The sequence below is a fragment of the Alligator sinensis genome, unplaced genomic scaffold (assembly GCF_000455745.1).
Source record: "Alligator sinensis unplaced genomic scaffold, ASM45574v1 scaffold344_1, whole genome shotgun sequence".
NCBI lineage: Eukaryota > Metazoa > Chordata > Crocodylia > Alligatoridae > Alligator > Alligator sinensis.
In genome coordinates this window covers 604,892-616,480 of record NW_005842427.1, presented here as the reverse complement: position 1 = coordinate 616,480, position 11,589 = coordinate 604,892, and the positions used below count along the sequence as shown (strand labels likewise).

General features: G+C 47.8%; 2 protein-coding genes across 5 annotated transcripts in view; one reads left to right on the top strand and one right to left on the bottom strand.

Moving 5' to 3' along the window:
* The window catches only part of CHD1L (chromodomain helicase DNA binding protein 1 like), a 30,783-nt gene extending 26,161 nt beyond the window's left edge, over positions 1-4,622 (bottom strand). For 3 of the 4 annotated variants that reach the window (XR_003095617.1, XM_014522969.2, XM_014522970.2), the window contains exons 1-3: positions 4,113-4,622; positions 1,878-1,990; positions 991-1,097 (exon numbers count right to left, since the gene is read on the bottom strand). Coding sequence is in view for 3 of the 4 variants with exons in the window: in XM_014522969.2 (XP_014378455.1) it covers positions 991-1,097; positions 1,878-1,990; positions 4,113-4,209 (317 nt within the window). In the remaining variant the exon portion in view is untranslated. Of the gene's footprint in view, positions 1-990; positions 1,098-1,877; positions 1,991-2,633; positions 2,653-4,112 lie in introns of those variants that run through there. The other variant, XM_025211736.1, reaches the window with a different exon arrangement.
* A 285-nt stretch (positions 4,623-4,907) lies between these two features.
* The window catches only part of LOC102373585 (fatty acid amide hydrolase-like), a 27,968-nt gene continuing 21,286 nt past the window's right edge, over positions 4,908-11,589 (top strand). The window contains exons 1-3 of the mRNA XM_006030173.2: positions 4,908-5,136; positions 5,271-5,327; positions 9,746-9,783. Of these exons, the coding sequence (XP_006030235.1) occupies positions 4,990-5,136; positions 5,271-5,327; positions 9,746-9,783 (242 nt within the window). The 5' untranslated portion in view covers positions 4,908-4,989. The remainder of the gene's footprint in view (positions 5,137-5,270; positions 5,328-9,745; positions 9,784-11,589) is intronic.

Genomic DNA, 11,589 nt, shown 5'->3' with positions numbered 1-11,589 from the left:
GAATCTACATCTATCCAGAACACTCATTGCAGGGAACAATCCTGATACTAACTACCCACAGCTCCCACTGAAGTCATGGTCATAGAACCCAGTCCAGAGCTCTTCACCCAGGCAAGGCTCCCACTAACATCAACAGAAATTCTTTCCCCAGCATAACATTCCAGGAGGACCAACAAAATCCTTCACTGAAAAAAGATGCTGGATATCCTTCCCATTTTTTTCTGCCTCTGCACAAGACAGAACTGCCTTCATAATCTTTATAGGATGGAGAGGGAAGGAGTACTCTGAAAGAGAGCGAAGTCATCGCAATGGAGTTCTCTCTTACTTCCTCACCCCACCATAAATATCTGAATATCCTTCTCATATAGATGGCAATGTATATTCCCTGAGCCATGCCTCACAATAAATAAATTCTTGTTGATTTACATCAGTTCACTTCATGGCTTGATCAGTTGTATTACATCCTCCTGAGAGACAGAAAATTCCCACAATTCAAAAGCAGTCTTTTTCTTCTAACACTCACGCAGTTTTAAAGCACATGAATAATAGCCACACCATCAACTGATCTAGTGCACACAGGTCTGCCTTACACACACAGATGTAATGGTGTTCTCTTTACCCGATCTGTGCACACACAGTACATACACTTGTGTGTGGGCAGGCTTAATTTGGACCTTACCCTTTGCCCCCAGTGGGATGTTGAGCATTGAGGTTACAACAATTAACAATGAAAGCCAGGAGAAGTAGGGGGCAGCTGTGCCAGGAGTCACCCAGTACTATGCACCCTACCACAGGGGACATCCCAATACACAAGGTTGCACAGAAAACCATGCATTAGCTGTGAACTGTGCCCTTCTGTGCCACAAACTTGATGTTTCAGTGTCTTCCCTTTAATTTAAAAAAACCATAAGCAGTGTAAGCATATGCTAAGTGATCATTGCAACTCACTGATATGAGAGAAAATGTCTGCATCATAATCCTAAGGCTCACCTCTTTAGTTCCTCCTTCCAGTTGCTCAGTACAGAAAGAGGACAAAGAATAAGAAATGGCCCTTTGTTTATAAAGTTTCCAGCCAAATACACAAGCAGAGAAATGGTCTGGAACACAAAGAAAAGAGTTGTTGTCAATAATAAGCAGTTCCAAACCAAACCCCATAATCTAAATACAAACCTTCCCTCCAACACCATCTTTGCTGCTGGTTCCTGACAGGCTCACTATGGCAAAACCCTGACCATAAGCACTGCAAACTATGGAAAAGAATTCATCAAATGCACTGCAGCTGCAGTCCAATTCTATCACTAATCTGGGAGCACTCTGTCCCCTACTCAGAAATGTTTTTCCCTTGTAACGTTGAAAGAATGCAATGTAGTATATGCTAATTTTAAGTGAGTAATTTGCATAGCACTTAAAATTCAGGGAATACTGTCAGTTGAAGAAACACACCAAGCTCGCTTTGCCAAATTCTTAACAGAAGTGGAATGCTTATTTTGACAAGGAAAAAAAAGGCTATGAAACAGCTATACAAATCTAACCATCTCTGCTCTGAGAACTGAACTTTGTAAAATGATCTACCCAGAGAGTCACGAAAGCAACATCTTATGATTCTAATAGCTAGTTGTTTTGTAAGCTAAGCAGCAGCTTCAAAGCAGTCTTCCCCCTAAGAATATAATTTTGCCTTTTATTTTAAAAAACAAAAGTGTTTTAACTGAGCAAGAGCAGAAGAAATCAAGATTTAGGCCTTTTTCTTCTCAAGGACATCAATATTTGGTCCTAATCTAAATAAACTTTAAGGAATTCCTCTCCTACCTCTTGCAGGAACATTGGGAAGACAAAATATAGGCAAAATTGATTGTCCATGGAGAAATAAAAAGAGGCACCTGACAAGTCTTTCCAAGACCCATCTCATCGCCCAGGATGCAGCCATGTTGATCTTTGTAACATCGTACTAGCCAGTTCACCCCATCCACTTGGTAGGAATGTAGCTGAATACCTAAAACACAAAAGTGACTTGGTAAAGCTACACAAAACTGTCACACAACCTACTTGGCACTGCATCCTGTAATCCTGCAGATGTAGAAACATAGGGCAGATTAGGCCTACCTACCAAGTCAGCTTTCATGCCAAAAAAATATTTTACAGGTGCTTCACAATCTGCATTGTTTGTCAATAAGCTTCCAGGCTGAACAAAAAGTGCCAATTTTAACTTTGAAAGCCCTTAATGATTTGGAACTTGCCTCCCTGGCAAGCTGGACTGCTGTGGGTGAGGTGAGTAAAGGCACCAGTTCCACAACCTCCTAGAAATCAAACAAAAGGAAACTGCTTGGGTGTCATCTTCCTTGATAAGCCCCTTCTTTGGAGGGCCGTGCGCCCTCATGTTGTCAGAACATAGCTTTATCCCTCCTCAGCATGCTGCAAAGTTCAGAATTTCTCTCTCACAGAAGGGGATGGAGTAAAAGCCTTCTGTTAAAAACTGCAGGTGATTTTATTACAAACTGTCCATCTACTTTGAGGATAAAGGATGTTATTGTGGTTAAGGCACAGGACTGGGAGGTAGGATGTGGCCATTATTCCAAATTCTGCGAAATGCTCCCTATGAAATATAGGGCAAAAATCACGGAGGGTTATGTTATCACCATAGTGCAAAGCAGAGCAACCCGACTTGGCTAGTGGTCACTAGGCCTGTGTGAGTAGGCAGCTATTCAATCCGGCTTCGGATCCAGCCGCTTTGGATGCCAGGGATCCGTTCCGGAGCTCCGGACCGGGTTCCCACTTTGATCCGTCTGAAGCTTCAGAGCCGCCTCAGAGATCTGGCCATAGGGTATAACGGGGAATCAATTAAATAGCTATAACTTTGTTGCTTTTTGTCTGAAACTTGCAGGGGTGGTAGCCCCTGCTAAGGCCACAAAGCCTGCCAAGTTTCAAGAAGATCGGTGTAGTGGTGTGGGGGGAACTGCACCCCAAATTCTTGAAAGCAAAACTCATGTCACGTGTATGTGTTACACCACAGGGGGGTGAAAACTGCAGGGGTGGCAGTTGCACAAGCACCCATATCACGAGTTTTGCCTGTCAGCAGCCAGAGGAGCAGGGCCGCAGAACCCCCCTGCACCGATCTCCTCCACAGCTGGCTGCAGTAAAGTCAAGCAGCAGAAGCAATTGGCACTCTATGGATACCAAGGATGGGCAAAATGGTGGACCTGGCCGGTGGCTGGACTTCATTTCCCAGCAGCCCCTGCCCACAAGCCTAGGTCTGTTTTCCATGGGGACCTTAGCAGCCACACTGTGATAGCATGGGGCAGGGGTTTTCATGGAGATCCGCCCCAGCAGTGCTGGCAGGGCACATGGCAAGACATGGAGATGCTTTGCATTCAGGCTGGGATCTTGCAGCCATGGCAGTGTAGTCTGGAGCTGGGGCAGAGTCACAATCTGCAGCCTGTATGCTCTGGGCAGGGGTGTGCACGCAGTGGATCGCAGCTCTAGCCTAGCTCCTTGCAGCGGTCACAGCGTGTGTGCATGTATTTTTTTCTCCTTTCATTAAAATAACCAAAACCCTCTTCCTTCTCCCAGGTTAGGGAAGCCCATCCTTCTCCATATCAAGCTTACAAGGACGGTCAGCAGATAAGTTGATTTTGGAGACCTGTTTCATTTCAGAGGTCTCCCTTTAAACAGACCCACTTACAGCAGCTCAGCTCCAGAGGACCTCCACAGAAACAACCTCTGCTCCCTGTTCCACACAGGCTAAGCAACTGCAGGGAGGTTACAGGACATCTCATGTGGCCGATGAAGCTCCACTGAAGGAATGAAGGTTTTACTCTGGAGCTCCACCCACTACCTGACAGAAGAACCTGGCCCACAAGGTGCATTATGGTTATGTAGGAGAGCAGGGCTAGAAGGGACCTCAAGAGGTCACCTAGTCCAGCCCCTGCTCAAGGCAGGACTGTCAAAGGGGGACGATTCCACGCAGCACCCTGAAGGCGAGGAGGTCAATACTGTCCAACCCTAAAGCCACCGGGCCTGGCCGGCAAGCCCCTGGCAGATCCAGCCCAAGCCACAGCCAAGTTAAGCCCGCAAACAGGCAACCCCTCCTCCGGGGACGCCCCGCCGGCCGCACTGACCTGCCAGGCCCCAGTGGTACAAGTCCTCCTCCTTCAAGGGCGCGCCGCCTGCCCGCCCTTGGGGCTTACTGCAAAGAGCCTGGAAGAAGCGAGACATCCCGCCGGCCGCCTCCCGCTGCCTCGGCCCGGCAGCCCCCTACCCACCCCCGGGGCAGCAGCACCTCCTAGCAGCGCGGGCGCCGGAAGCCGCATTGCAACATTGTATCGAGTTGGCTTCGCAGCGAGGCGCGGATTGGCTGATGGCTTGGAACGCTCCCCCCATAGGCCGGTCGCGCGTCAACTGCCATTGGCTGGCTGGGGGCTGGCGGCGGCTGATTGGGCAGTCGCTGGGACAGTACGAGCTGGCGTTCCAATCCGGGGTGCAAGTCAGTGCCAGCCGCTCGCTCCGGGCGCCGGCAGCGGGCACCAAGCTTGTGGTCCTGGCCTGCGCGAAGTGGGGCCCGCTGCTGCAGCAGCAAACGACCCCAAGGGGCAAGTGTCACCAGAGAAGCACCACAGTCCCTACACCCGCACCCCTTTGCACCTCCTATACCCACACCCGTACACACACACTACACCCCTCCCCCCTACCTATTCCCCTACACCCCCTCGCCCCCGTGCAAGGCTGGGGCACGTGAGGCCCAGCGGGGCAGACCCCCGTAGCCAGGAAGCCGCGTGGCCGGCAATCACCCGGGCAGGGGCAGGGGGCGCCTGGCCGCGGCCTGGAGAGAACAGCCAGTGCTGCATCTGCAGCGGCCCAGGTTCTGCCCTGCCCGCCTCCCCCAGGCCGCAGCAACCCCACGTGCTCCCCCGCCACAAATCCCGGCCCCGCCGCTGCCGCGCCGTCGCAGCCCGGGTCTCTCCCCGCCCCTGCACCCTTGCCCTGCCCGCTGGGACCATGGCGCTTGCGCTGCTGCTGCCGGCGGCGCTGCTGCTCCTGCTCCTCTACCTGGGCTTCGTGCGCTGCTTCACCGTCGCCCCCAGCGCCGTCTTCCAGTGCCGGGAGCGGGCCGGGGCCGCTGGGTCCCAGCCCCCGCGTGACGCAGTGAGTAGGGGAGCCCTAGAGGGTGGGCTGGGAGAGGGGCACCTGTGGGGTCTCCCGGGCTTGGTGCCTTCCCAGCTACAAGCCCTTGTGACTCTTCTCTTCTCCTCTCCTCTCCTCTCCTCTCCTCCCTGCAGTGGGGCCCCCGGCTCTCTGGCCAGCCCCTGCGGCTGCTTGTCCACCTGGCTAACACGGTGAGTACCGCTCTACCCTGTCCGTGCTGCCCGCCTGGTGCCCCCCAGGCAGGGCCCATGCTCTCCTGGGCTTGCTGGGGTAGGTGTTTGGGGGGGGTCCAGCCTACTCCTGTGTGCAGGGCTTAGCCCTGGCCCTGGGCAAAGCCAGTCAGAGCAAGAAAAAACAAACCCTGCGTAAAGGGCAAGGGCCAGGAAGGCAGGCACTGCTGTGTCTCAACCCGTTCCCTGGGCCTGCAGTTGTATGTTTAACCCATCCACATCAAAATGCCCCTGACGCTAAGCAGGTAAGACAGCTTCTGCATCTTCGCTCAGGCTGCTCAAGCAGAGCGTTTGATGTGGGTTAAAAGGACGCCTGTATCCCATGAAGGGAAAGGGTAGAACACCACTCCGGAGGCTTGCTGGTCCGGGATTGTTGCTTGTAAGAAATCAGGGCGTCTTGACGATCCTCCTGCCCCCTGGCACAGTAACATCTCTCTGAGACCAAGGGCCAGCGGTGGGAGGAGGGATGCTGTCCAGGTGCAGCTTCTTGTTAGCAAGCTGTCTCCAAGTTCCCGATAATGTGATTACCCCTATGACCACTACCAACCTGCTATGTTTACCACGGTTGTGCCTACGTGGCCCCTATGTGGCTGGCTTGCCTCAGCCTAGCTGCAGACCTGACCTCATAAGCTGGTCCTTTGCAGTGGCCTAGCCAGGGTAGGCGATGCACTCCAGTAGGGAGTGAAACATACAATTTCTTCTAGTCAAGGTTCACTGTAATCATAATTGCTTTTTTTTGTACATATTTATGCATTGTAATGTGGAGTATATGCTACAGACCAAACTATGTTTGTGTTGGCTGCAGGCAGTCTGTTAGCACTTTGAATACCATTGAAATCCCCTGATTATGCCTCAAGGATTCGCCAGGATTACTTTCTGCATGTGACTTTATCTAAATAGCTGCATTTTCTTGTGATCTGCTGTTTGTTTATAGAACACCAAGTGCTTCTTGTACAAAGATATTGTGTTTGGGCTTCCAGCACTGCAAGCATGGTTTTTAATCTCCCTCTACCTCCCTAACTTTTATTGAAATAAATAAAAATGACTACATGGGGGGGGAGAAAAAAACCTCTCAAGATTATATAAAGTCTTGCATCTCCTATTTTATTTTTTTATATCTATTGTGTAAAGTCTGTTTTGCAGGTATGCAAATTTGGCTTGAACAAAAGGCTGGAGCCCATGGGGGTGGTAGCCTCCAGGTCTCAGGTGTTGAATTTTGCTGCTTTTTTGTTAACTTCATTTTTTTTCATTTCAAAACGGCTGATTATGATATCTTCATTGTTTTAGGGATACAGGTTTTAGCTGTGTTGATTTTACAGGCAAAAGCAGTCGGAACTCTTGGTAGAGGTAATATCTTTTATTAGACCAAGTAGATGGCTTTACAAAAAAGCAAAATTTAGCCTAGTTGATCTAATGAAAGATATTGCCTCTACCAAGATTTCTGACTGGTTTTGACTGTAGATCAACATGGCTAAAACCTGTATCCCTGAATGAATATAATCCATATGTTGGCTTTGTGTGCGCGGCTGCTGAAGGCTCCAATAACAAGAACAGCCTAACTAATCTGCTGCCTGGGGAACAATCTTCTCACCTGATCTAGCTTTAATGGTACAGATGTTGGCATGTAAACAAGGCAGCAAACAGCGTTTGCAAAAGGCAGGCAGAATGGCCCCTTATTAGACAGCATCTGACAAAGCAGGCTGTTGCCTCTGAAAGCAGGACAGACGCAACCAACTCTCTCTCCTTCTAGCTTGCAGAAGAATGTTAAACAGCTCAGTTAAGCAAGGCTGGCAGGTGAAAGAGTTGGGTTTTTGTTTGTTTTGTTTTTTGGAATAAAGCCAAAGCTACCCCTTTACTTGTTCAGGGGACATGGCAATAAAAAATTCAGTGTCTGATCAGTTCTAGTGGGATGTTATAATGAAAAGCTGTTGATCCAAGCATTCTCTAGGGCCCGGTAAAAAGAAATGCTTGTTTCCCACGTGTTCTGACATCTGCAGGGAAAGTCTGGAAGTGAAGCCAAGTATAATGGGCAGAAAAGAATCCTGACAGTTAAGCTAGTTTTGACTCTGTTCCCAACCAAGAAACCTAAAGATCTCTGTCCAAAGACTAAACACTTGCTTCACCAGTTAAGCTGTTCTGGAACATTGATTTATTCCTGCTCTTCTAGTTGTTTCTCCCTCTGAAGTTGGCACAGCCATGGAATTCTCACACGGTGGAGTGCTGACAAACATGAGTTATTTGAGCCACAGTATGAGGTGATTTTGGTATGGGACTCAATGGAAATGTCCCATGATGATTATTTCAAAACAAATTTCTTGCAGAATGTCTTATCATTATCTTGCTAAGACATTTTGCCCATGTTGCCACATGTAAAGAACAGGTAGTTTGGGAACTGGCTTCATTCACAACTTAATTTTGTGCATTGACCCTGAGTTTAACAACTGCAGAAGTTAATCAGCTACAGGTTTTGTTAGTGGTGCTGTGGGGAAGCCTCATGATGTATAGTACTGTGGCTAAAGCAGGTGATGTGGGAGCTAGGATTCCTCATTTCCTCTAGCTTTGCCACTCTTGTGTCATGTCCCTTTTTTGTACCTCAGTTTCCCGTTTTTTAAAATGCAGGGGAGTGAAAATGTTTCCAAACCTCATGGTGATCTCTCTCTATCCATATTCATGTTGGTAAAATGTGTTGAGATCTCAGAAGCTGTTATAAGTGTAAACCTAATAATCTGCTCTAGCTATTTATTTCTACCTGCTAAATGCAGGTATTAGAGAAGTGTATAGGAAATTGTAGCAAATAATAATGGTTCTTTTTTTTTTTTTTCCCCCCCTCACCTTCCTCCCCACCCCACAATGTCTTCCTGTGCTTTTAAGCAGTCTTGCATTTTTAATATAGAAAACAACTGATATCTATAACCTTTAACACTGACACATTAGCAAGAGCGTAAAGACAAATTTGAGTGCCTTGGTAAGCCACATTGAGATGTGTAGGGGTGTGTATTTGCAGTGGTACAGATTTGTGCCACTACTTTTTGTCTCTGCACATGCCCTGTATAGGCATGTCCAGACAAGGGGGAGCACTTGTTTCTCTGGGGACAAGGAATACCCATGCCATACGCACTCTGGCGCGTGGTAGGTTATCCTAGGTGGGGCAGGGGAGGCTGGGGCCAACAGTTGTGCTAGCCCCAGTAGCTTTTCCTGGAGGCTTCCTGGGGCTGTCACCTTGGCAGAAAGCCTGGGTGGCAGCTGGAGCATAGCTCCTGCCAGCCAGGCTCTGGTTTTGGGTGGCATGCGTTGCTGCCACATGTACCCACCCCGTTTTGAGGGTTTTCTTGCCTGGGAATCTCCCAGTGTCAACCCCGCCCTGTTCTCCCTCATACTGCAAAGTAAAAAAATGAGGAACACCTGCATGTGCGGCTCCACATGTCTGTGCTTGTCTGGACGTGGCCTATGTGTGCTTTGTTATGGGACATATTGTCCTGCTTTGGGCAAACTGCCCGAATCCAGCCCTTCCTGGCTCCTGGCATGCTGGAGCAGCAGGGTCGCAAATGGGGTAGTAGAGATGCTCTGGCCAGCTGTCAGAGTGCCTCGCTGGAGGATCAAGCCTCTGTTCTGGCACAGTATTTTTCCATCCTCTGCACTTTTTTTTTCCTGGTACCTTTTTTTTTTTTTTTTTTTGCTATCTGGAAATCCTGGTAGCAATTTTTGCCCCCACCCTGCAAATTTGCAGCATTGGTCCCACTTTAATATTCCAAATGTTTGGTTTGTGGAGCCACAAACTGCACGTGCCTGCATGTCTGGACATGGCCCTACTGAGCTGATCGGATTGAGAAGGAGGCCAGTTTCACTGGTTTAATAGGGTAAAAGTGTCAGTGGCATTGAGGGGAAACTGCTTGCATATGGAATATGCTAACATTTTTTTTTCGTCCAGAATTTGCATGTTCTGCTCAAAGCTGCAGATTTTATTTTTTGGGGTGGAATCTATAGATGTCTTATGGATAACTTAACATTGTTATCTGGGACTGCATGCTTCTGAGTGATGGGGCAATGTGAGGGTGTTAGCACTGAAGTATTTTTAGTGGAGAGCCTAAAGAAACGCATGAGAAATTCTCACGACCTAGTAAACGGGTTCAGATTTGATAGTGCTAAGCACTGACTTGCTTCTTGATGTTGTATAAATGAGATTCTTGTCTCTCTTTTTAAATTTAATGTTGTAGTAGAATCAAAGCTAAAATAAAACAGTGTCCCTACTGTCTCTTGCTGTGGGAGATTATGAAATTGGAGTAGGCGTGAGCTTGGCCAGTATTCCCAGAGTTGGAGAAAGGAGGTATGGTAGTTGTATATTGTTTTGCCTGTTTAATCTCCTCTGTCTTCTTCTCCAGGCTTTCGGGCAGTTCTGTTTAGTACCGTTTTTAATGAGGTAAGAATTTTCTATATCTACACTACATGCTTTGCATTGCCTAACAAATCTGGGTTATCTGGAATAACTTCTTTAGAGGGAGAGGCTGTATAATTAGGGACATTTAACGGAGAGACTAGCGTTGAGTTGCCCAGATCCGCTAAGCATGTACTGGCTCTGTGAATTGCTCTGACCATCGCACTGCCAGGGAGGGTTTAACCCTTTTTTTTCATAGTCCATTTGGAGTATGGAAACTTCACCTGGCTGCTTCTGTGCCTTCTGCATACATTTTTGTGAAACAGTAAGGCTTCTCTTGAAGATGTGGGGTATACAGACCCAGTGTTCTAGGTCGGTGTTAGTGGGGGGAGCCAGGAAGTTGGATGAAGAGTTGGGGGTTAAAAGCCTACTTCTTGCTCAGGAGTTCGGGTTCATTGTCTTTGGTTTGGTCTGTACCTAATCTCCTAACTGACTCCTTGGGGTCTGCAGTCTTGAAGGACCCTGTAACTACATGCAGTTTGCTTTAAAGAGATGCAGTTAACAGGCTCACAATCCAGCTCTCTTATACTGCTTGTAATGGGATGAGCAACATCTCTGCAGATCCCAGTACATTTTAAAAATCATTGTCATAGTACCGAAGTCTTCAGTTGATAAATATTCCCCCACGGGACAAAATTAACACAGTCAAAGGTTGCTACCACTTTCGCTTCCTCTCTGCACTGCCTGTCTATCTCTGTGGGCATGGACAACTGCTAGTGTCTCCTCCCTTTTTGTTAGCTTCCTGGCTCTGATCTTTCCAGACCATTCTACTGATTGTTTCTGTTCTCACTTTTAGTTTGGCGGGTACTGTGACACAAATGCTAACCATGATTAAGTCTTCAGGTGTCACAGTAATAACATGAAGGCTTCTGTTTGGGGGACGTTGGAGTGTTTGGAAGCTACCTAGTCAGAATAAAGAGGAAAAAACCCAACAAACCTGAGGTGCACAGATGTTATGAAACAGCATTGCTGCTTGGAGCAAGGACTGATGTTTTGTCACTGGCAGGAGTGGCATCACACATCATAAGGTTTTGGGATCAGTGAGATGCTCCTTGTAGCATCAGGCAGGCCTCTTTGCTTATCAGCAAAGTAAACATAGCTTGTCTGGGGTGATCTTGGCTATGTAAAGAAGCTGGATAGATGTATAGGAGTGAGTATGCTGTCCAGAAGAGAAAAGGCAGTACACCTAGAATAAGAGCCTTTGGCAGATACTGAAGCATCTCAAGAAAAACCCTCTCAAACTGGTGATAAGCTTTAGTCTTTGGTCATGAGTAGTTTTTTCTCAAGGCCTTGGTTTTTCATGGCAGGTCTCTTGTTCATGCTTAGTCTCGGGCATGACATGTGGAGCCCCAGGTAGAGAAATGCTGTTTGCCCCTGATGTGCTGTCTCTAACATCCCAATTTTTAGCCACCCATGTGTCTCCTTTCAATGCTTGTCTTGCGGTCTGATTTTTTTAAATACTTGTTTGAAGTTTGGTGGGATAGACCATATTATCTGCTAAAGGAACAAACTCCACATTGCTTTAAGGTGCTTGTCCTTTTTTTTTTTCCTTTTTCAGAGGAAATCTTGGCTTTTCTGAAGCCAGTGGTAAAACTTTCTGTGGCACCAATGGGGCCCAGACCCCTGTGTCAAAATGTGTTTGCAGGATGCCAGCTAAACACTTGTATGCTAGGAAATGGGAATCTTTGATAAACATATGCTGGGGTCACTAGGATTCCAGCTTCTAGGAATGGAAAGAGACACAGAATTGCTCTGTAATATTCTACAGTGTGGGGAGAAGCAGACTATTAA